The sequence below is a fragment of the Centropristis striata genome, chromosome 16 (genome assembly GCF_030273125.1).
Source record: "Centropristis striata isolate RG_2023a ecotype Rhode Island chromosome 16, C.striata_1.0, whole genome shotgun sequence".
Lineage (NCBI taxonomy): Eukaryota > Metazoa > Chordata > Actinopteri > Perciformes > Serranidae > Centropristis > Centropristis striata.
Genome location: NC_081532.1, coordinates 33,441,423 through 33,464,487, shown reverse-complemented (window position 1 = coordinate 33,464,487; position 23,065 = coordinate 33,441,423). Strand labels below are relative to the sequence as shown.

The 23,065-nt window shown below is 36.6% G+C and overlaps 1 protein-coding gene across 2 annotated transcripts in view; it reads right to left on the bottom strand.

Moving 5' to 3' along the window:
• The window catches only part of esr2b (estrogen receptor 2b), a 41,675-nt gene extending 19,413 nt beyond the window's left edge, over positions 1 to 22,262 (bottom strand). Inside the window, exons 1-3 of one of the 2 annotated variants that reach the window (XM_059352753.1) lie at positions 22,012 to 22,262; positions 2,819 to 3,343; positions 398 to 594 (exon numbers count right to left, since the gene is read on the bottom strand). In XM_059352753.1, the coding sequence (XP_059208736.1) occupies positions 398 to 594; positions 2,819 to 3,249 (628 nt within the window). In that variant the 5' untranslated portion in view covers positions 3,250 to 3,343; positions 22,012 to 22,262. Of the gene's footprint in view, positions 1 to 397; positions 595 to 2,818; positions 3,344 to 11,215; positions 11,271 to 22,011 lie in introns of those variants that run through there. The other variant, XM_059352754.1, reaches the window with a different exon arrangement.
• Positions 22,263 to 23,065: the final 803 nt, after the last annotated feature.

The following is a 23,065-nucleotide window of genomic DNA, read 5'->3' as shown; positions in this document are numbered from 1 at the left end:
CCCGTGAACATTGATTCCAAACATTTTCAACTCAGGATTCCCTGCTGCAGCACTTGAAGCGAGTTGCCCAGTCTGAGTGAAAATGAACATATCTATTTGATCAAATAATCATCTAGTGATATTCTCAATAGCTTTAAATGATTCCTGGACCCAGAAAATGTATATTTTGACACCAGGATTGACCTTCTGAGTGGCTTGGAAGATATAGCATTTCTCATAGACTTTATATGGCTGCCATCACCGCAATCTTGATGAAGTGGCTCCTACTAAAAATTGAAACCTATAATGATAGAGAGTATGTGGAAAAAAATGTGGTGCTTTTGTCCGGCGTGTCCCCTTTATTTGGCTAAGCCGCCTGACAATTATGAATAACCATGGGCAGAAAAAGAGTTTTTACCTTGGATACTCCTCTTGAAAAAAGCCTTGCAGCCCTCACAGGACCAGACGCCGTAGTGGTACCCGGAGGCGTAGTCGTGACACACGGCACAGAAGTGCATGTCCGCTTTTCCTACTGCAGGCGAACACAAGGAGGAGTTCACGCCTTCCGCTCCTTCCCCGGGTCTCTTCCCCGGTGGCTTGTTGCTGATGATGGAGCTGCAGGAAGAAAACAGCGTGAAAAAGGGACAACTTGACATTTGGAATTTTAGCCCGTCATTCACCTGTCATTAGTCTTCCAACAGGTACTCTTTTGCTGAAGCGCATTTCAGACAACTGGAAAATTGCATCATGAAACTTCACAGCAGACATCATTGAAAAATAATAGTGTATAAAGACAGATAATGGCCAAATATAAATTCTAAGTAGAGAGAAACTGTTGTTGTGAGAGTAAATCCATCCAGTGTGTAAAAGTCAACTGTAAGTTTAAGCAGAAACAAGACTAGAACTGCAAAATTAACTGAAAATGTATCATTATGGACTAGTGCCATTATTGCCAGTATTGTAGTGCCACAGAGATGCCCAGGCCTATACAAATACACACACACACACATATATATATATATATATATATATATAGTACAGGCCAAAAGTTTGGACACACACCTTCTTATTCAATGCGTTTTCTTTATTTTCATGACTATTTACATTGTAGATTCTCACTGTAGGCATCAAAACTATTAATGAACACATATGGAATTATGTACTTAACAAAAAAAGTGTGAAATAACTGAAAACATGTCTTGTATTTTAGATTCCTCAAAGTAACCACCCTTTGCTTACTAGAATATAAGACATGTTTTCGGTTATTTCACACTTTTTTGTTAAGTACATAAATCCACATGTGTTCATTAATAGTTTTGATGAATCTAAAATGTAAATAGTCATGAAAATAAAGGAAACGCATTGAATGAGAAGGTGTGTCCAAACTTTTGGCCTGTACTGTATATATTCTACAGACTTATGAATAAATATTTGTTTGGTACAGACCTTGATAAAATAAATAAATGAAGAAATAAAAAAACAATCACACCATTTTAAATTAAAATGAGAATAATGATAAAATTATCATCCCTTGCACTACGTGAATCATATTGCAGTTGCATAATCAGTCAAAACAAGGATATGTTTTTCTATTTTTTCCCTGGTCTGTGTACAGGTTTTCCCATCTTCCAACGATTCTCCTTGCTACAAAAATATGAAATCCACCTCACCAATTTTGTCTCTTTCTGGTGTCATTGCGGCCTTTGCCATTTCACCCCGCTGTCCCTCCTCCACCACCCACCACTGTGTTCCAATGGCTGCTCTACACCTACAACATTGACAGTGTTATTGCCAAGTCTTTGGATTAACTTGTGTCATCTTTCCTGATCAAAATTAAGCTTTTCTTCCAAACTTGTGTTTCTGTTAGGTCTTTAACTCTACTGTGCATTGCAATATCATACATACACATCTATAAATATTACAAGTGCAAAACACAGTAGGGGTGTGAATCAACAGTGTCATCACAATACTATTTAATAATATATTGATTATTTGCGTAACGATGCAATATTTGCTGATATCACTGGTTTTGTTTGATCAGTAACATAATAAAAGGAAATGCTCCGACAATATATTAAAGACGTTTAGGGATTTTTTTTTTCTAATTAACTAATCACAGCCCAAAAGCACACATCAGCAGAATTCAATGAAGACTTGGCACGCCACATACTTGAACCTGGTCTCACAGAAATCCGTGAAATAGCCACGGATTCGCTTAACTCAAAATCCGTGGAATAGCCACGGAATCGCTCAATTTTCCGTGAAACTGACACGGATTTCGCTACAATGCAAGTTAATGACAGTCATATCCCGTGGCTATTCCATGGATATTTTGTCCTATTGGTTTGTTCCAAGTCACGTGACTTTCAAGGTTCCGGCGGTCAGAACAAAAAACATGGCGGACAGTTCTCTCATTTTTAGTGAAAAAATTAATATTTTGACTTTGTTTCTGCATAAAAATGGATTTCGATCACATTTCTAGTGAGAAATATATGTTTTATTTTCTAAATATTCACTCAGTGAATGTACATAATCACTTTGTGGTGAAGATCTCGCCAGAAAAAGTCATTAACTTGCATTGTAGCGAAATCCGTGTCAGTTTCACGGAAATTTGAGCGATTCCGTGGCTATTCCACAGATTTCTGTGAGACCATGTTGCATACTTCTATGGACCCCAATCCAAATATGTAAGTGTGGGGCACAGCTTCTAGAGGTCCATTTAAAGACAGAAAGCAATGGAAGAGGGTTTTAAATTCCTGAACATTTTACCATCAAAACGCTTTTTTAAGAAACTTTTCCTGTACTGTGTCCATGCATGGATCACTGTCAGTAAACCTACCTGCTGCCGTTGATGCTGTGGGTTTTGGTCTCCAGCCAGGGTGTATGTGGGCTGGGTTCATTGTAGACGAGAGGCTGAGGGCAGCGCAGAGTCAGTGAGGACATGTTGGGGTGGCTGTGGGAGGGCCAGAAGGCTGACGGGCTGAGGGAGGGGCACAGAGACGACGGGCTGTCAGTGATGGGCGGCCTGCCATAGCTCAGCATGGACGGGCTGTAGAAGGTTAGAGGTCCATGGCTGTGGTTGTACTCATGGCTACTGTCCGCGTACGGAGAAGGGATGCAGACGGTGTGGCTGTCCATGCCCAGAGGAGGGCTGTACACGGGGGGGCGGAGTCCCGGGGAGTTCAGCCTCTCTAAAGATTTGCTGGAGTCCACCTCCTGGAGCTGGAGCAGCGGTAATGGGTCAGCATCCAGCCCAGGGGATGAGGCCATATCAGGGGGAATCTACTGTTTATGTTCACTGTGGTGATGGTGAATATGGTGACGTTGCTGGTTCCTCTACTGCATTTTCTAGTGTAGACAATTCCTGTGGCAGACGGGGAGAAATACCGTGTTACGGTTAAAACATTAAATCCAAATTCAAAGCTGGAGACTTTAACATACACTACCGGTCAAAAGTTTTAGAACACCCCAATTTTTCCAGTTTTTTATTGAAATTCAAGCAGTTCAAGTCAAATGAACAGCTTGAAAGGGTACAAAGGTAAGTGGTGAACTGCCAGAGGTAAATAAAAAAAGGTAAGGTTAACAAAAACTGGAAAATAACGTACATTTCAGAATTATACAAGTAGGCCTTTTTCAGGGAACAAGAAATGGGTTAACAACTTAACTCTATGGAGTCTTGGGCTATTTTGTCCATTTTTGAATTCTTTTCATGATCTTTTTGTCATTTTGTGTCTTTTTTTGGTCATTATGTGTCTTTTTTTAGTCATTTTGTGTCTTTTGGTGTCTTTTTTTGTCATTTTGTGTCTTTTTTTAGTCCTTTAGTCCAACATAAAATGTGATTTTGAATCTTTTTTTTACTTTCAAAACACTATCATGCTCAATAAAGAATTTTAAATGTTGCAAATGTGCATTAATTTCAGAATACACTGAGACATTAAACTGCATAATTTTCAATTAAATTCTGGAAAAGTTGGTGTGTTCTAAAACTTTTGACCGGTAGTGTATATAAGAACTATAAATGTCAGGGTACATTTCCATGGAAAGCAAGTACGAACTGAAATGGGAAATGTCTATCCCAGTGAAATAAGTCCTATTAGCTGATCAACTAATGAATTACAAGGGGGAAAAGTGGACCATAACATGTTGACAATAACTGACATCTCTAATGTTTCCTTGTGTCTGTTTGGTCCAACTACTTTTGAATGGATTGCAATGAAATTTGGAAAAGACAACAATCTTTTCCAAAGGATGAATTGTAAAAACTTAGGTAACACTTCACAATAACCATCATTTATAGATGGTAAATAGACCATTTATAAATGGTAAACAGATAGTTTATTAAGGTTGAATCATCATTTATAAACCGTATAAGGCCATTTAGAATGGTAAATAGAAAATGTATTCATGTTGAACTATGATTTATTTTTTAATAGATGGTATATTAATGTAAATTGATAGTTACTTTACCATAAACAAACAATTACATTATAATTATTAGTTTATTAATAGTTTTGCACTAATTTTAACATTTTTAACAGCATATTAAGTATGTTAATGATTTCAAAATGATTCTTATACCTTTAGGAAATTGTTTGAAAACATTTAAAGATTAAATATATATAGAATTTTGTAAATGGTTTATAATTGGTTTATAAACCATCTATAAACATCACTTAGATGGTTATTGTAAAGTGTTACCAAAACTTATGGTAAACATATGGCACCATCAGGCCAAACTTAGAATGTGTCAAATATATTATCATTAAACTTAATGAATAAATACCTGTATAACTGATGACATTCTCATCAGCCTCAGCTGTACATTTTTGTTTAATGGTAAGTGGCAAATTCACACATAGTTGACAAAATACAGATATTTTATAAAGATGATAAGCAAAGGAATGTATCCTTTCTAGGAAATGTTAGTTGCTCATGAAGACTTTACGCACACAGACTTGTCCTTTTCTATGGTAAATTTCGTCTAAACTGCGTCAGACTCTCTGCCCATACTGAGCTGTTGTGACTCAGTTAAGTTCATTGGGAGTTAACAGGGATCGTCCCACCGACAGCGGTGTTGCTATTATTCAAGGACAGTGAAGAATCTACATGAAAACATGAAGATAATGGGATGTTTTCTTTACTGAGAGCATCACAGTCAGAGGGTAAATTGAGATCCTGCAGCTGCACGTGTGGAGAAAATCTGACAAAAAGCTGCATTAAGAAACACACCGGTGGCCCTTTTTCACTCCAGGAATCTTTCTAGGAAGCACTGATTCCTCAACGTGAGTTAAGATGCATGTTGACGTTTAAAGGTTATTTTTAAATGTGGTGAATTTTTTTGTGAATCAACAGGTAGCCTTGTAAATTTGTTTATATAAGAACGTATGTTTAATTTAACTTGGATTAGGGCTGGGCGATATGGCCCTAAAAGAATATCACGATATTGCAGGCATTTTTTGCGATAACGATATTCTTGAAGATATTAGGAAATACGTAAAAAGATATAGAAAATGTATAAATAAATAAAAATCTAAAATGTAGTGTGAAGTGCAAATCTCAACAGTTGCCAAATACAAAAAAATGACTCTCGACTCTTGAGTATAAGCAAATAATAAAAATAACCATTTAGGGGTTCCGGGGGCATATTTTAATGAAATATTGTAAAGGAGAATAAAGGTTCTTATATGTTTTATTTAACGCGTCTTATTTTGACAGTCTTCTTGTAAATTCTGTGGCGGATTCTCTTAACACACTGTGCTCTTATTTTGAAAGCTGCATGTGTTTAGCGACAGGGAGTAAGTAGCTTTTTGTGAGTAAAACAACTTGAACCACTTCATCAAGAAGTAGGAATGTTGCCAATATCATGATATGCATGTTTTTAACCATAAAAAAGGTCAAGGTATAAGAAAGTGAGTCCCATTGACTTCATGTTGTCTTCTTTAAATAAAAAAAGAAGCATTTGCTGTTTGTAAGCAGTTTAGTTGCTTGGGCTTCTTAGAACCTGAAACTGAACAAAGAATTATAAAATTTCACAGAAGATGCTCCTGATCACCATCAGATATCTAATCATTAACCCCAGGGGCTTTGCTTTGGTAATAAAAAAGATTGACATATAAACATGTGAAGTTTAAAACGTGTCAAATGTTCCCACAGACTTTGTTAGAAGGCGATATGTTGAAGAACCAGGTAAAATGACGCAGCAGCTTGGGTCACCTTGATCACCACTCTGTATTTATTAACAGTTTATCCAAACAAGAGATGGAATATAAAAGCGAAAATGATCATGGCTTGTGAGTTCACACAGCTTATTGTAACCAAGCTGCGCCAAAGATGCTAGCAGCTGGTTAATCAGTGTGAGAATCACCAGCACAGCAGCCAGTAGCTCTGCCAGGTCAACACCACCAAGTTCAGACAACACACAACTGGGAGGTCTGGGAGGTTTGTGGTATTGAGTGTCTTTTTGGAGATTTTTCCTTTAATTTGATACCCTGCAGCAAAAACAGGATACTGCAAGAATCCAATTGTGTCTATAGTACGGAGTCGGGTTGGGTGATCCAAGGGATGTTTGCTAAGTACACCTCTGGTTGTTCTTCTTGGCCATTTTAGGGTGATTTTGTCATATTATTTGGCAAATAAACACTAAATCAAACTGTGAAGATAGGTCTGGCGATGTGAGACAACTCAAAGACAGAGTCTGGATCAGCTAGCTAACACAGTACCACAAAGAGGTCCTGAAGAGAAGTCATAAGGCTTTACATTTAAGCTTTACCCTCAATTCACATTAAAGTGAGCCTATACCCTGGCCATGAGTCAAAATTACAAGATAAATGCTTTATATGAGTATGCCTAGGTTGTTCTTTTTATTTAATTGTGTTGTCATTGTCTCTGTGTGTAATGCTGCTGCTACACTGTAATTTCGCAGCTTGGGATAAATAAAGTCTGTCTGTCTGTCTGTCTGTCTGTCTGTCTGTCTGTCTGTCTGTCTGTCTGTCTGTCTGTCTGTCTATCTATCTATCTATCTATCTATCTATCTATATGATTTAATATTGTCACTAGAAGAGCAATATGTATCTAAAGTTTGCTAACAATAGCTTTTTACCACACCAAGCTAGCAGAAAAGCTGGCAGAAAAAGCGTCTATTTTGAGGAATTTAAATGTTACATCAGGTACTTTGTATTTCTCTGAAGCCAAGTTGCCAACAACACCTGGTAGAGCATGGCACATTCATAAGGACATGGTTTTGGGGAACACCAGAAATAATCAGAAAAAATAAATGATTAGAAATAAAGATAAATACTTTGTCACATCTACTTAATTCAGGATGGATTTTTTTTTTTCAATCAATAAACACAACCAAAAGACAGAGGTCACACTCAAGTAGATTGCTGAGAACTACTATTTCCTTGTGAGAAGTCTACCAACACTGTATCATAGAATACTGGACTTTAAGGTTTAAAGAGTTTAAAAGCTATTGTGAAGGTATTGTTATTCTAAAGCTTTCAGTATCTGTGAAGTGACTGCAGAGTGGACTGGTGACACCATGCCAAACAGTCGCGAGGTCAGTCGCATCAACAGTCAACATGTGTATCACATGTCAGGTCAAAGTGGCCTTGAACAAAACAATGCACCCTTACTTTTTCACTCACTAAACACACACAGCATGAAGACAAGTACAGTATGCCCTAACTAAAGGCTGAACCCCTAAGTCTTTTCTTGAATGAAAACCAAGGTTATTATAGTTAACGAAAACTAGTTATAGTTAACGAAAACGAAATAACGAAAACTAGAATTGAAAAAACATTTTCGTTAACTGAAATAAAAATAAAAACTAGAGTTCTAAAAAAAAACGATAACTAACTGAAACTGTATTGCGTGGTTACAAAACTAACTAAAACTAACTAAAATTATAGTGAAAATGTCCTTAGTTTTCGTTTTTGTCAACTTTTTTCATTCATAATTCAGTGTTTCTATTTGAACATGCAACACATGGTGAATATGTTTACTGAGACTGGGAACTAGAACCAAAATTAAAAACACCCAGAACTGTAAGAGTTAATAACCTTATTGGGGCTGAGGTGAATAAACCAAAGGAAATAAAGGCAAAATTTATTATGATCTATTTGAATCTCACACCCAACATATAGCCCATTACAAAAAAACTAAAACTAACACTAAAACTAATAAAAACTAAACTAAAACTAAGCATTTTCAAAAAATAAAAACTAAACCAAAACTAGAAAACTCACTCTAAAAACTAACTAAAACTAACTGGATTTGAAAACAAAAATTCTAAAAAATTCTAAAAAACTAATGAAAAATCCAAAACTATTATAACCTTGCTGACTCTAACAGGTCAACATGTTGGCCCCATTTAAAATGATGTACTGTGATGCATATTTTCTATTAACTTTGTACACAGTTTGTCAGTTGTCCATATTGTGTTGATGTTAAACATCACAGCTTGGACTGTAAACTTCGGTGCCATGGAACTTGTCCCAGTTTCTTTCTTCAGGGCAACTTCCTAGTGACTTGGAAACTTTCACACGTCTGAGCAACTAATGGTCAGAATTGGGATGTAGCCAATACCAGGTAAAATAAACACACTGCAAAAAAAGAAAAGTTGGGTGAACTCAAAATTTCAAGGCAACAAACTTTGATAAAATTTTAAGTTGGACAATTAAACTAAATATTTTAAGTTGTTTTTGAGTCTGCTCAAAATTCAGATTTTTGTAAATTGTACTAACTTATAATATTACATTGTAATAACTTTTAATCTTTACTTCTGCTAACTCCTGCAATGTGCTGAATTGGCACGATTGTAACACCGCTATGAAATGTCAGCTAATGTTGAGACCACAATTTTGAGTTAGCATTGATACGCTAATGGCTACTCTTGTAGCTGTAACAAGCAGCGCCGCTAGCATCAGTTAGCCGCTAACTTTCGCTAATGACCGAATTTCACCGCTTTCCCGCATGTCACAACAAAGAAATAAGAGTTATCAGAACTATTGTCCCTTGTTGTGAACCCCAACTTAAAGATATAAGTAACAACAACTCACAAACTTGTTTTTGAGCAGACAACTGGCTTCATTTGTTGTGCTAACTTACATTATTGCCCTAAATGTCAATAATTTATATTTCCAAGTTTTACCAACTTAAATCACTGTTTTAGGCCAAAAAATACAAGTTGGCTTTTTTGCAGTGTAGTTTTCACAGGTTTTTCAGATACAAGTCAGGAAGACATCTACTGAGAATGGACTGAGACTAACCACCTATAACACTATACCTCTACCCAGTATGTTGGAGTAAGAGGATGTGACTTAATCATTCTCATGAACTATTAAAGTGGCAGTAAACATTTAGGACCAAAAAAGAAGGCTGCACGTACAAAGGGATAGGGGTGGGACAAATATGACAACATTTTAAGAGATTATGTTGTAGTTTGCTGGGCAAAAATGCTTTGGTAGACACACTGCTTTATGAAAGAAACACCAGCGATTGTCTGACCGATGACAATTTGGTCCAGCATATTGACAACCAATCCCTGCTTAATCTCTGCCTACAGGAAGTTATAACAAATGACTATTTATTGAAGCAGCTTCAAGAAGATGGCAGACTATATTCTAGTGAGATAACGTTTCTTTTTCTCCCCCAGGCAAATTAAATTTTCTTGTTCATACAGAAATATGTTGTCTATACTCGCACTCATTAATCTGCAAAGTCAAAAACACTGATACGCCAAATGAAAATGTTATAATAGCTATTAAAATTAAACTTTAAGAGCAAAACATAACCAAATCACGGTTAATGAAAGAAGCAACAACACAGAGGGGTGAATTCTACTTTTACACGGGCCGGTTGTGTGTTGGGAAATTAAACTGTAAACAGATTGACAACTATACAGTAGTGTTCAAAATAATAGCATTCCAATGTGACTAACCAGAGTAATCCAAAGATTTTGCTGGTTTACTAGTGTTTTTGGGGTCATAGTCTTGTTGAAACACCCATTTCAAGGGCATGTCCTCTTCAGCATAAGGCAACATGACCTCTTCAAGTATTCTGACATATCAAACTGATCCATGATCCCTGGTATGTGATAAATAGGCCCAACACCATAGAAGAAGAAACATGCCCATATCATGATGCTCCACTGTCTTCACTGTGTACTGTGGATTGAATTCACAGTTTGGGGCTCGTCTCACAAACTGTCTGCGGCCCTCGGACCCAAAAAGAACAATTTTACTCTCATCAGTCCACAAAATGTTCCTCCATTTCTCTTTAGGCCAGTTGATGTGTTCTTTGGCAGATTGTAACCTCTTCTGCACATGCCTTTTTTTAACAGAGGGACTTTGCGGGGGATTCTTGTAAATAGATTATCTTCACACAGACGTCTTCTAACTGTCACAGCACTAACAGGTAACTCCAGACTGTCTCTGATCACCTGGAGCTGATCATTGGCTGAGCCTTTACCATTCTGATTATTCTTCCATCCATTTTGATGGTTGTCTTCCGTTTTCTGCCACGTGTCTCTGGTTTTCTCTCCATTTTAAAGCTTTGGAGATCATTTTAGCTGAACAGCCTATAATTGTTTGCACCTCTTTAGAAGTTTTCCCCTCTCCAATCAACTTTTTAATCAAAGTACGCTGTTCTTCTGAACAATGTCTTGAAGGACCCATTTTCCTCAGGCTTTCAAAGAGAAATGCATGTTCAACAAGTGCTGCTTCATCCTTAAATAGAGGCCGCCTGATTCACACCTGTTTTTTCACAAAATTGATGGCCACACTGTTAAATTTTTGAACACGGCCCTTTCAACTAATTGCCCAATTACACAGCCTTAAGAGCTGCATATCACAATGCTGGGTCTTGTTGGTTTTCTGAGAACCTACTTGTACCTTGTTTGCCATGTAGCAATAAAAAAAATTACCAAAAACCTGGATTAATCTGGTTAGTCACATTGGACTGCTATTATTTTGAACACTACTGTATATACACAATACTAGAAAATATTATCATAAAACTAACCGCCTACATTTCTGTTGGCATTTAACACCCGAATATGTTCTCAAACTTGCCAGAAATAAACATTCGAAGTCGAAATGCATTTAATTAGATTCTATTTAAATTCACAGTCTTTGATTAACATGTTGCTTAAAGAGCCTGAAGTTAAACATTTCACCTGCACGTCTTCCACCAGTTAAAAACCTGCAAAATTAATTAGAAAGATTTAACAACTCACTTCCTTCTGCAGGCTGCGTGGCTCAACAGTTCGGCGTTCACCTATCGACTGTATAAAAATGTGTTTTGTCAGAGCGTCTCACCAAAGTTTGAGCTTTGATCAGCCCGCTGTTCATGGCAGCCGTCCATGGTAAACCACCAGGGGTCAAAGGACATTTTCTTAATGCAACTCTACCTTTAATCCATTGATTCATTTACATATCACACTGATCTGGTCAAACAGGTCTGCTGCTTTCTTGCTGTCTAGTACTTTTTTCATTCCCACTGAACAAAAACTCAGAGTTATATAATATATCAGAACAATTCAAAGATGTGAACAATCCTTCGAATTAAAATAGTGGAGCTACACAATACTGGCAATACTCTAAAGATCAACAAGTACATTAAAAGTCAGCTGCACCTCTTTGAACATATCTCAAATATACGCATAAGTCCAAAATGTGATTGCATAACAGTCAAAATTATAAAAAAAATAACTGAATTATGTTATTATTTAATATTATTTTTATGATGTCCCAAATGCTTGACCTCTGTAACTACCTCTGTATTCATTAACAGTTAGTTAAAGTGTGACTGAGAAACATAATCAGTGTTGAAAAAGAACCTTTTCTTCTACCTGCCACTGGTTTTGTCAGCCATTGATATACATTTTCAACTGAATATTCAAACTGAAGCTGCCACACTGACTATGGAAGCCAAAGCACCTTGCATGTCTCAGTAACATTTTTACATTCCAATTTCACATTAAAATAATTGAACCAAATCAATGTGCATCTATGATCCTGCAGTGTTTTCCACATGATTTAATGAGAGTGTGGTGGGTGGAGCTGAGACCCTCTTGGGCAAATATGAAAGTTAAATAAATCAATCTGATGCATTTTGAAAGCAAAATGAAGAGGCTACATCTGTGAAGAACTTTGTGCTCTTGTAAACAATTTTATGCTCTAGGAAACAAGTTAATCATAAACACATTGGTTGTTTCAATATGAACGGTGACAACATCTCAATAAAATTATTACAAATTACATTAGCAGTGAAAAACAAAACACAGGTATTAAATTAAATAAGCCTATGCATTACTGGCAATGTTTTAATCCACTGAAATATACACTGTAAAAAATGTTTGTAAAAATTACAGTAAAACACTGTCAAATTGCATCAGAAATAGGGCGTAAAATTAAAAATGTAATATCACCGTAGTAGATGCTTGTAATTACCGTAAATCAAGGAATAATGCAAAACTTTTAGACTGTAGAAAACAGACAGTTTTTTCATGTAAAATGAATGGAGAGATACCATAATGTCACAAGGACACAATCACCCTAAAAATAAAGGCACTGCTCAGTCTAAATTACAGTTTTTGCTGATTTTTACATTTAAATTTACAGTAGAAAACTAGAAAACTAGAACTAGAAAACTGTATTTTTTACGGTGAAATTCTGGCAACCACAGCTGCCGGTATTTTACCGTAAATTAAACAGTTTTTTTTTTTACATGTAGTGTCTTTTTTTATGACAGTTCAAATATGAGGATACTGTCCAAATGCCCTTTAATGCAACTTTCCTGTAACAGTGATGTAAACTTCTTTACAGGCTTGGGGAGTATCTGTTTTTTTAAAATACTGTTGAAACTTTCTGACATTTCTGCGGTACATGATAGTATTTGTGTGTATTTTCAACCCTTAGCTTGGCCTCCTGCTTGTTCACCAACCCTGAACAGTGTTTTAAAATATGATACACAAAAATATGAGACTGAGTTAATTATAAATCTGTCTTTTACATATGAAGTCTGTCTTGCTTCCTTGTTCCTGACTGATTCAATATATAACATGAAAGAATGACGTCCCATTCTGATACACAGAATCATTTTCTGTGGTTATCACTTCTTTGGAATAAACAACTAAATCACTGCAGCATCACACAGTATGGCAGATAAACATCTTTGCAACCTAGAGATGGACTAGAAAAGACATCTCAGCTTATATTGAGTCTTAACATTTGATTTCATGTGAAAATCAGCTATTTTTCAACAAGACATATGAGTCACTTATGCTGATTAAGAACATAGACTGTATATAAATAATCTCCCTTGATTTAGATTTTCTAAAGATCCTGGATACACAGAGAAAATATGCATATAAGCTTATGATGATGATGATGATGATGATGATGATGATGATGATGATGATGATGATGATAAATGACACTTTGGTAACAAACTGAATTTTAGGTTATAGGTACCACATTAAACATCACTAAATTACTTCTTTCTTTCTTTTTTTGCAGTGGAGTATGGACTGAAGCAAAAGCTAATGATAAAATAGTATCTGTTTGTCCTCATCCAACCTTTGAAAAGGGTTTTATTTCACATGATTTAAAAAAAAAGAAAAAAGAAATTCCATCTTTACCCATTAACCTGTGTATGTTTTTTCAAGGAGTTTTATTCACCAATTGACCTATGGCTAAGCCACTTCCCCAAACGTGATGAGCCAATCACAGTGCGCATAGCTAACCCAATACACTCGGACATTCTCTGCTTCCACGTCCATTGAAATGCATTGGAGTTAGTCAGTTTTCATTTGTTTTTTCATGTTTTTTCTTGACATTTTAAGTTTAAAATGGTCAAACGCTGGGCCACGGGGTGGATTTTCTACCCTTTCCCAAACCACATCTCAACCCAGATAAGTGTCTGCTTTGGATAAAGTTATGCGGTAGACCACAACACCAACTAAACATGGATAAAATTAACAAGGATGTCTACATCTGTTCTAAGGGAAGTCAACAACGCTTTTGAGGCAACACATTGTCACTCTGCTAGAGGTGTTTAGATGTTAGAGATGTTAAAGTTATCTGTAACACTCCTCCTACTGTGACAGCTGCCATAGCGCCTGTCACTGAATGTTGACTGTTTGTCCAAGTGAGTGGAGGGGGCGGGGCTTAGCCATAGGTTAATTGGCCTCTAAGTTACTCAGCATCTATATAATATTCTACAACTGTGCAAGGAACTGTTGAGATACTTTTTCAGCACCTGGTGACCAACATGTAGACCCTTTCTTTCAGTTAGGAGTTATTTACTTCCTCGCTGGGCCCCTAATATACCTACTGAATATTTACCATTTGATTAGATACCTTAATGAGATATGTTTAGAAAATCAATTCTCAAATGCAAAGCTTTCTGGTTTAAAAAGGACAGAAGGAGGACTGGTCTAAATGAGCGTGAGTGATAGATTCCTCTCAGTCATAGGCCTGTTTATTTTCAAAACAAAGAACAAATCTGCTCCAACTCCATTAAAAAGTTCCTTGTCATGAGATCTTGTCATATAAACCTTCATAAAGGCTTTTTGATGAATTGAGTCAACCCTAATTTGATAATTGATTGAACCCATGTTTGATGATTAAATTATCCAGCAAAAATACCAAACATTCTCTGATAACAGCTTCTCCTTCTCTCTTCAACATTTTACAGACTTAACTATTTATTTAATCTATACTTTATGATCCAGTCTGTTGACACTTGCGGTGGGAAGCATCTGTTTTCCCTTATAAGATGACGTTTTCAGCCTGTCCACCTCACTTTATTTGTTTTTCTGCAGCAAAATTACTAACACTGTCATCAAAAACTTGCCATAAATGTTGCAAGCACCTGACAAACTGATCTAGATAATCCAGATAAAATGAAATAAAATATCTCAACTCTGCACCAGTGGATTGAGGCATTGAATTAATATTAATTTCTAGTACCAAAAAGTTTAATCTGTATTTGCATTATTAATTTATGTAATAAAATAGCGATAGTACCTAGCGATAACAGTGATTGTTGCTTATAAACTTGGTAAACTTGGTTTTCTGCTTGTGGAGATTTACATTGTTCTGGACAAGAGCATAACCAGAAATTTGAACAATAAATGTAAATGCTGGATACATGGATGTTTTTCAGTTATCCACACTTCAAGCTACAAAGTTTTATTTAGTTTGTCCAATATCTAGTCCAAATATTTTGAAATAAACTGAGACTCCATTGTGATTCGTGAATGAACCACAATGAAAAACCTGGAGCACTCTGCAGAGTCCAGTCAAAGAGAATCCATCTAAGACCCTGTTCACACTGGAATAAATGTGTTTCTGGTAATAATGGGTTCTCACATGAAGATAAAACTCTATTGATACTGTTTCTGACCACAAATGTAGCTCTGGTCTGCCACCTTTGGAAGATAGAAGATAAGGTCAAAGTCTGTCTGTCTTCATCACCACAAATATTTTTGTTCGAGCTGCACTTAAAAAAAAAACCACACATTCAACAACACGTTCACATGAAAAGTTCCAGAGGGCGCACATTGCTATTAGGTTTTAACAAAGCATAAGTCAGCAACAAGAAATTTAACAAGTGAATGAAAATACAATATGTTCCTCAGGCCGGTATATTAAAAGCTGTTTATTTCTCGTGTATAAAAGGAGCCCTCCTCCCCTCAGAACAAGGCTCCCAGCCAGCAGCACATACCGAAACACAAAGACCCCCAGCAAAACCATTAGCCAGCCCCGACTCCTCCATTCTCACAGCCTCACAAAGCCAACAAGGAGCTGTGGAGGAGAAGAGCTGCGTTGAATTAAGGAGGTGGACAGATTACTTGGGAGCAGGAGGAGCCGGACAGAGCTGCTTCTGGCTCACAGAGGAGCCCAACAGCCAGACACTTCAGAGGAATCGACAGGCTGATTAAAGTGTCACCGTTTGGAGTAATTTGCACCGTCTACCTGCCAGACATGTCTGTCCAGGCTACTGTAGTACTGTATCCCCCCCCCAAAAAAAAAAAAAATACACCACATCCTGAGTGAGTAATTTCATCTTCTTTTGAGCCTTTGTCTCACTTTTATCTTCAAAAGATAAAATAAAAACCAGAGATTAAATGATAATATTGCAGGATTAAATTAAAAGTGTTACATGTGTTAAAAGTGTTGGATATTTCTGTTATTTCTTTCAGTTAGGAGTTATTTACTTCCTCGCTGGGCCCCTAATATACCTACTGAATATTTACCATTTGATTAGATACCTTAATGAGATATGTTTAGAAAATAAATTCTCAAATGCAAAGCTTTCTGGTTTAAAAAGGACAGAAGGAGGACTGGTCTAAATGAGCATGAGTGACAATATTGCAGGATTAAATTAAAAGTGTTAAATGTGTTAAAAGTGTTGGATATTTTAAGTTACATAGCTAAATTGAAGACACTACAGGATAAATAAAATGCTCTCCCCTGACAATTAACATCTCACCATATTTAATTTCTCTCTCTGCCTCATTTCAACCCATGGACAATGCTATATCTCTGTATGTTGTTGGTTTTCATGCACTCATTTATTTTTCTATCTGCTCATGGTAAAGAAGAAGGATGTGTATTATTTGTAATTTTCTCTGATTTGTAACAAGACTATGTAGGACTGGGAGGGGGGAGGAGGGGAAAAGGGGTTGTTTTTTTGTTTTTGGAAAAAGAAAAAAAATTATTTATTTCTCACTGTATGTACTTTTGCCTGTCGAATGAATAAAAACATTTATAATAAAAATAAATAAATAAAAATAAAAATAAAAAGTGTTGGATATTTATGTTACGAGGCTCCCCAGATAACTTTGAGAATACCTGGAAACCATTTATGGATTACATTGAAACCAAGCTTTAAACTTCCCACTTTCCTGTACGTATCTCCAGACTAAGCCTGCAATATATGACTTCTGTTATTTATTTAAGCCATTATAGCCCATCATGATGGGGAAAAAAGAGCCCTGAACTGCCTGTCTGTCTGAGTCTGTATGTTTTTTTTTTCCTTTCTGATTGAAGTGTCTGTTGTTTGTTGAATGGCTGTCTTGTTTTATTGTTTGAAAAGAAAAATCCAATAAAAATAATTACAAAAAAAAAAAAAAAAAGTGTTGGATTTCTAATAGATTTCAGTGAAATTGTCTGTGTGATACCTTAAGCAGCTAGGCGACTCACCTGATATTTTTCTTACATTTCTAAGACTTTGTTGACAAGATAATTAATAAATATAACAAGAAAATAATCTGCAGATAAGTCAATAGCAAAAAGAATAAGACTTTGTGTCGCAGCTTTGTTATTCTGAGCATTCTGAGTGCACCATTGTACTTAAACATAAACAACATCATTGTTGTGGTTATGCATTATACTCATTTTTACAGCTTGTTTGTGATACATTGTTAATATCAATATCACCCTAAAAAAAATCAGCATCCGCTTGGAGTAAAATTTGGCAGGTTTTTGTTGCACTAATAGAGCTTGTCCTTCAGAGAGCTTTGTGACTGCATGGGTGACATATAAAAGGCAGGTGAGAAAGTGAGGCGCCACCAAAAGGAGAAGAGAGACCTACACTGTAAAAAAAAAAATCTGTTTCATTTACAGTAAAATACCGGCAGCTGTGGTTGCCAGAACTTCACTGTAAAAAATACAGTTAGTGGGTTTTCTACTGTAAATTTAAATGTAAATATCAGGGGAATTTTTTTTTATTTAGGCTGAATAATCCTGTTTTTTTTTCAGGGTAATTGTGTCTTTGTGACATTATGGTATTTCTCCATAAGTTTACTTATATTTTTTTAAATAATTTTACAGTTTAAGTTTGGTACTATTCCTTGATTCATGGTAATTAAGTGTCTACTACGGTGATATCCAATTTTTAATTTTACGCCCTATTTCTGATTAAATTTGACAGTGTTTTGCTGTAATTTCTACAAACATTTTTTACAGTGTAACAGAGCCACAATAACAGCCTCTGTGTTCAATTAATTCAAAGTCCAACAGACAACAGCAGAGATCTGACATCAAACACTGAACGAGACACCTTTGCCCTGAGACTTTTTGCATATGATGGATGTTCCCAACAGATTTAATGCAGAAATAAATGTCCTATTAAAGACCTTGAAGAAAAAAATATCATCCAAAGCTGTCCTTGAATAACAGTGACCTCCAAAGCCTTTCGTACAATCAGTGGCAGCTGACTATCAAACCATCAGCAGCACACCAGCCAACAGCAACTGAACACTGATTTTATCCGTTTTATATGTTATCATGATATTCATTCATTATAACATGTTGGGTCCAATTACAGGTTCAACAGGTGTAGCAATGCTTCTATTGGGTTTAAATGGTTACAGGTGTCCTGTGGATTTTCCCATCAAACATTTTTTTTTTAAATGTTTCTCCTTACAAGACAGGAACCTCATTTAGGGTTTTTAAAAGCATATTGATTGTATTTTCTTTTGGCTTTTATAGAGCTTCTGCATTGCTTCCTTCTCACTTTCAGCCACTGCCGTACAGTCAACCAGCAGTCAACAGAAATGGTCATTCATGGTCTGCTTTGGGTTTTCCTGCTAAAATCTGACCAGCAGTGTCAGTTTTTGGGTTTGCTCAATTTTTAGTCTTATAGTTATTGCATATTGTTGCCTTTTACTACCTTTAAATACCAACATGTTCACTCATCTTTCCTTTTAAAGAATGGTAGGAAAATGTTCCTTTAATCTTTATTGAAGTAACAGGTCTTACAGTGGACGAGAACAGCAGCTTTTAGCTTTTGCTTGACAATAATAAAATGATTAACTGATCTTCAAAGTAGTTGCCAGTTCGTTTTCTGGAATCGGCTCTATAATGTGGATACTTTGTGGAATGTAATGTTAAATGAATTTGATTTAACCTTTATTTCATTATAATTTATGTGCAGTTTTCACGGTGGATTTTGAGATGGATGAATGACGCTCAAAATAAATCAGTTGAAGGAAACCGACTTGCGTTTGCCTGGTGCTTGGAGGGAGTTACAGAGTGTTTTAAACATCAAGAAGTCATGGTTAAACATGACAAACGACTGGGATAGTACTTTAAGATCACAGCATGTGTGCAACTTTTCCCACATCTTCTATGAAAGGCTTAAACAACATCAGTGTCCTTCTCAAAGGTAGACCACTTCACGATTACAGGGATCTAAAAACACTTTCAAGCCATTTAGCACGATTCCACCCTGATACTACACTACCAATGAGGCACGACACCCTCCTCTCACCGCCTAACCGGACTGGAAACGCCCAATGAGGGTAACAGTGAGCAGCGAGGAAACAAACGTGCAGCGCCATGTTTTAGTTACACTCTGTGCTCGGGTATCTTGGGGGATGGACGACCTGAGGATGGAGCGGGGGAGGGACGAGGAATTGTTGAGCAGCGTGACCTTGACGAATTTTCGGCGCCGGCCGTAGGAATGCTTTTCAATGTGGGTGAAACCCGGAGAACGGAAGGGGATGTGCTTTAAGTCCGACTTCTTATTTCTGGTAACGGCAGGACTTCCCTCCAGCCGCCCACACACACACACACACACACACACTTTCGACTCCCCCATAGCTCAGTTATTCACAAGGAGAAAAGGAATCTACACTCTCAGAAAATAGAGTACAGAATTGTTGTAAAAAAGGTACTTTTTTGTACCCTTATTTTGAAGTACAAAAATTGACTTTTAACCCTTTTACCACTTGGGTACATATTTTACCTTTTACCACTTGCACTGTAAAAAATGTTTACAGAAATTACAGTAAAACACTGTCAAATTGCATGAGAAATAGGGCTAAAACATTTAAATTGCATATCAACATAATAGACACTTTTATTTACCAGGGATTTTTTTCTTTTTTTCTGTTTAATTACAGTTTTTGCTGATATTTACATTTAAATTTACAGTAGAAAACCCACTCACTGTCATTTTTACGGTGAAGTTCTGTAAATTAAACAGATTGGCCCTAGGGGGTACATGAGTGTAGATTGTACAATCTACACTCATGTACCCCCTGGGGCCAATTATTGGACCTTGTGGCAAAAGGTATATGTATGTACCCAAGTGGTACGAGGTACAAATATGTACCCAAGTGGTAAAAGGTACAAATATGTACCCAAGTGGTAAAAGGTACATATATGTACCCAAGTGGCAAAAGGGTTAAAGGTCCATTTTTGTACTTCAAAATAAGGGTACAAAAAAGTACCTTTTGAGGGTACTGCCCCAGTGACAAGCCATTGTACCCCTAAAGGTACAATTCTGTACTCTATTTTCTGAGAGTGTAGTATTTACAGTAACAGGCAGATTATTATTACAGTGTGAACAGTCTCAAGGCCTTGGACAGTAGGTTGACAGGATTACATCCTCATTGTTTTCGAGAGACTAAAGAACAGTAGCAGATATGGTCGGTTTTGTTGAAGTGATAAAATAATCATCACCCGTGGCGTCAAAAGATTAGAGTGCAAACCAAATGTCCCTTACAAAAAAACAAAACAATAACTTTATAATAAACTGTGGATTAAAAGCATGTAAAACAATGTAGGAAGTTTATGATAAAAGATCATTAAAAAAAACCATTAAAAGTCACTTTTACAGTTTGGCAGTTGAATCCCTGCAGGAATCTAATGGGAATATTAAGTTGATTTTTAGTGAGGAAAACTGAACTGACATTCTGATTGGATTGATTTACACCTGCTGTCTTCTGGTTCATCATACTTTTTCATTACTTGAATATGCATCAGCCACAGAAAATTATTTTATTTAGTGCACAAACTGGCTGCAGTGCAACTGTGTGAGGTAGTGAAATATTGGAACAAACAGTCAGACTGCACAGAGAACTACGATGCATTTGGGCTTTTATTTAGAACTAGTTATTCTTTAATTAGTTAGTCTTTTCTATCCTTTACAAGTAGAATTTGGACAAAAACACTTTTATTTTGCAGATTTAAGACATTGGGTGCAAAATATTAGCATCAGCCTTTAAAGCCCTACATTGTCTCAATCTTTCAAGTGCATGCTGTGCTAATGTGAAACATAAACTTAAATTAAATCATTTCCGTTTTCTGGTGGTGGCATCTGGACTTGACTTTCAATCCCACAGGTCTCTGTTGTTATTATTATTATTATTATTATTATCATTATTATTATTATTTTACTTTTCTGAGATAGGTGCAGCCACACAATAGGAAGGCGGGGCGCCCAAGCAGTCCAAGACTAATATCTCAGATTTTTCTCCAATTTTTCTCACTAATTAACACACAATTACCCAATGTAATATCTAGAATTATTACTCTGTGTTTTAGGGCAACGTGTATGAAGTGTTCATAAATATAGAAATTTTACAATTCCATAACAACTTAATCTGCACAGGATGTCTGTGTGGTACGACTGAAAGCTCCATAACTGCTACTATATGGACTCTGGGGGGAGATTGTTCTATTAGCTGCTTCAGTGTTTTGTCAGTGGGTGCTACTGTAGATATACAGATATACCTTTATGTTGTGGTTGGTTGCAAACAGCAATATTATCATTTTTACTATATCAGCTCTGGGATAAACTCATAAAATCCCATAAGCTGTATAGTTTTAAAATAGATTGTGTTCATTTTTTAATTTGTTAATTTATTTTCACACCTGGCCTACAGTTAAATGATAGCTTTAAACAAATTAACCCTTTGACTGTCATACAGTAAATCAATTACCAAGCATCATCCTGACAGCTAACCAAACTAAGCCAATTAATTGGTTTACTCTCGAAGTTACAAAGCACCACGTTAAGTTTTCTGTGAAAATAACGTTAGAAGCGGCTGATTGTAAGCAGTCTAATAATCTAACAAATCAGACTTTACTTTCAGTCACAGAGCAGAGCGGCACCTGTCAGAGTGGAGGAGACTGGTCACTTTTACTGCAAATGCACCGCTGGTCCAACTATCTCCCTGCTCCTCATGATGGAAAAGTTAGAAATTAAAACATGTTCTTTCATGTCACGAACCTGTCAGTAGGTCCAGGCGGTGAAAAAAGCAAAAGATAAGGTGCAGGTTTTGGACTTTTGTCGGGTTTTCAGCGCCTCCGTTGCAGCCGCTGCTGCTGTCGCAAACAGTCAATGAAGGCAGAAAAACAAGAACCGTGACGCGTAAAAGTGAAACTATAGAGACGTCACATGTGTCCGGTGCTTATTCCTCCGCGTTATTCCCGCAAGAACTTCTCCATTCCTGGCGAGACATTAATATTTCCCTTCATGCTGTCTCCTGCCCTCAAAGTGCCAGGTTTAAGGTTTGGCCGATCTGGAAACGTCACTGGCCACGCCTTTTTCGGAGAGCTGCCCAGCAGCGCTGCGCACGGAGGGGGCCAGAAACTTTACTGAAATACGCTGTTAAAACCTCAAGGAAAAAATCCTGTGCGTTCAGTGGTCTTCGTTAGATGTTTGTCATATAATTATAACAATAATAAAACAGTTTTTTGATAAGGCCACGAACTGTATCTCTGTTATTTCCCTGTATCCTTCATGCGCAAAGAAAGTTAATGATTAAAAGAGGTGCAAAACAATCAAAACAGCGAGGCCAAAAGGCCCTGAAAGCACAATCTGTAACCACCAAGAGCATTCATGTTCTAACAAAACTGGAGTCAATATAAAACAAAGAGGAAAAGAGCCAAACTGACATCAGAGATGAATAAAACTCTGACACTTTTATCATCCTGCTGGTTTGGACATGATTGATTTCAGCCACCTTTCTCTTCTGAAACAGTTTATAGCAACATCTTAATGCAGTGAATCAAAGTAAGGAGTCACAGTTCAGATGTTACATTCAGGATAATGGGACAAATATGATCTGGATCCTCAGCTGTTTTCTCTTTAGCGTTGTTTCTACGTCTGGGCCACATTAACCATCAAAGGGAGAAAAAGAGTTATGGTAAGAACTTCTCCCACTCTCTCTGTAATGTGTATCTATTAGTACACGTTCAATGTGCATAAAATACACTGGTAACACTGTACAATAAGCATCATTTATAAATGGTAAACAGATAGTTTATTAATGTTTAATCAT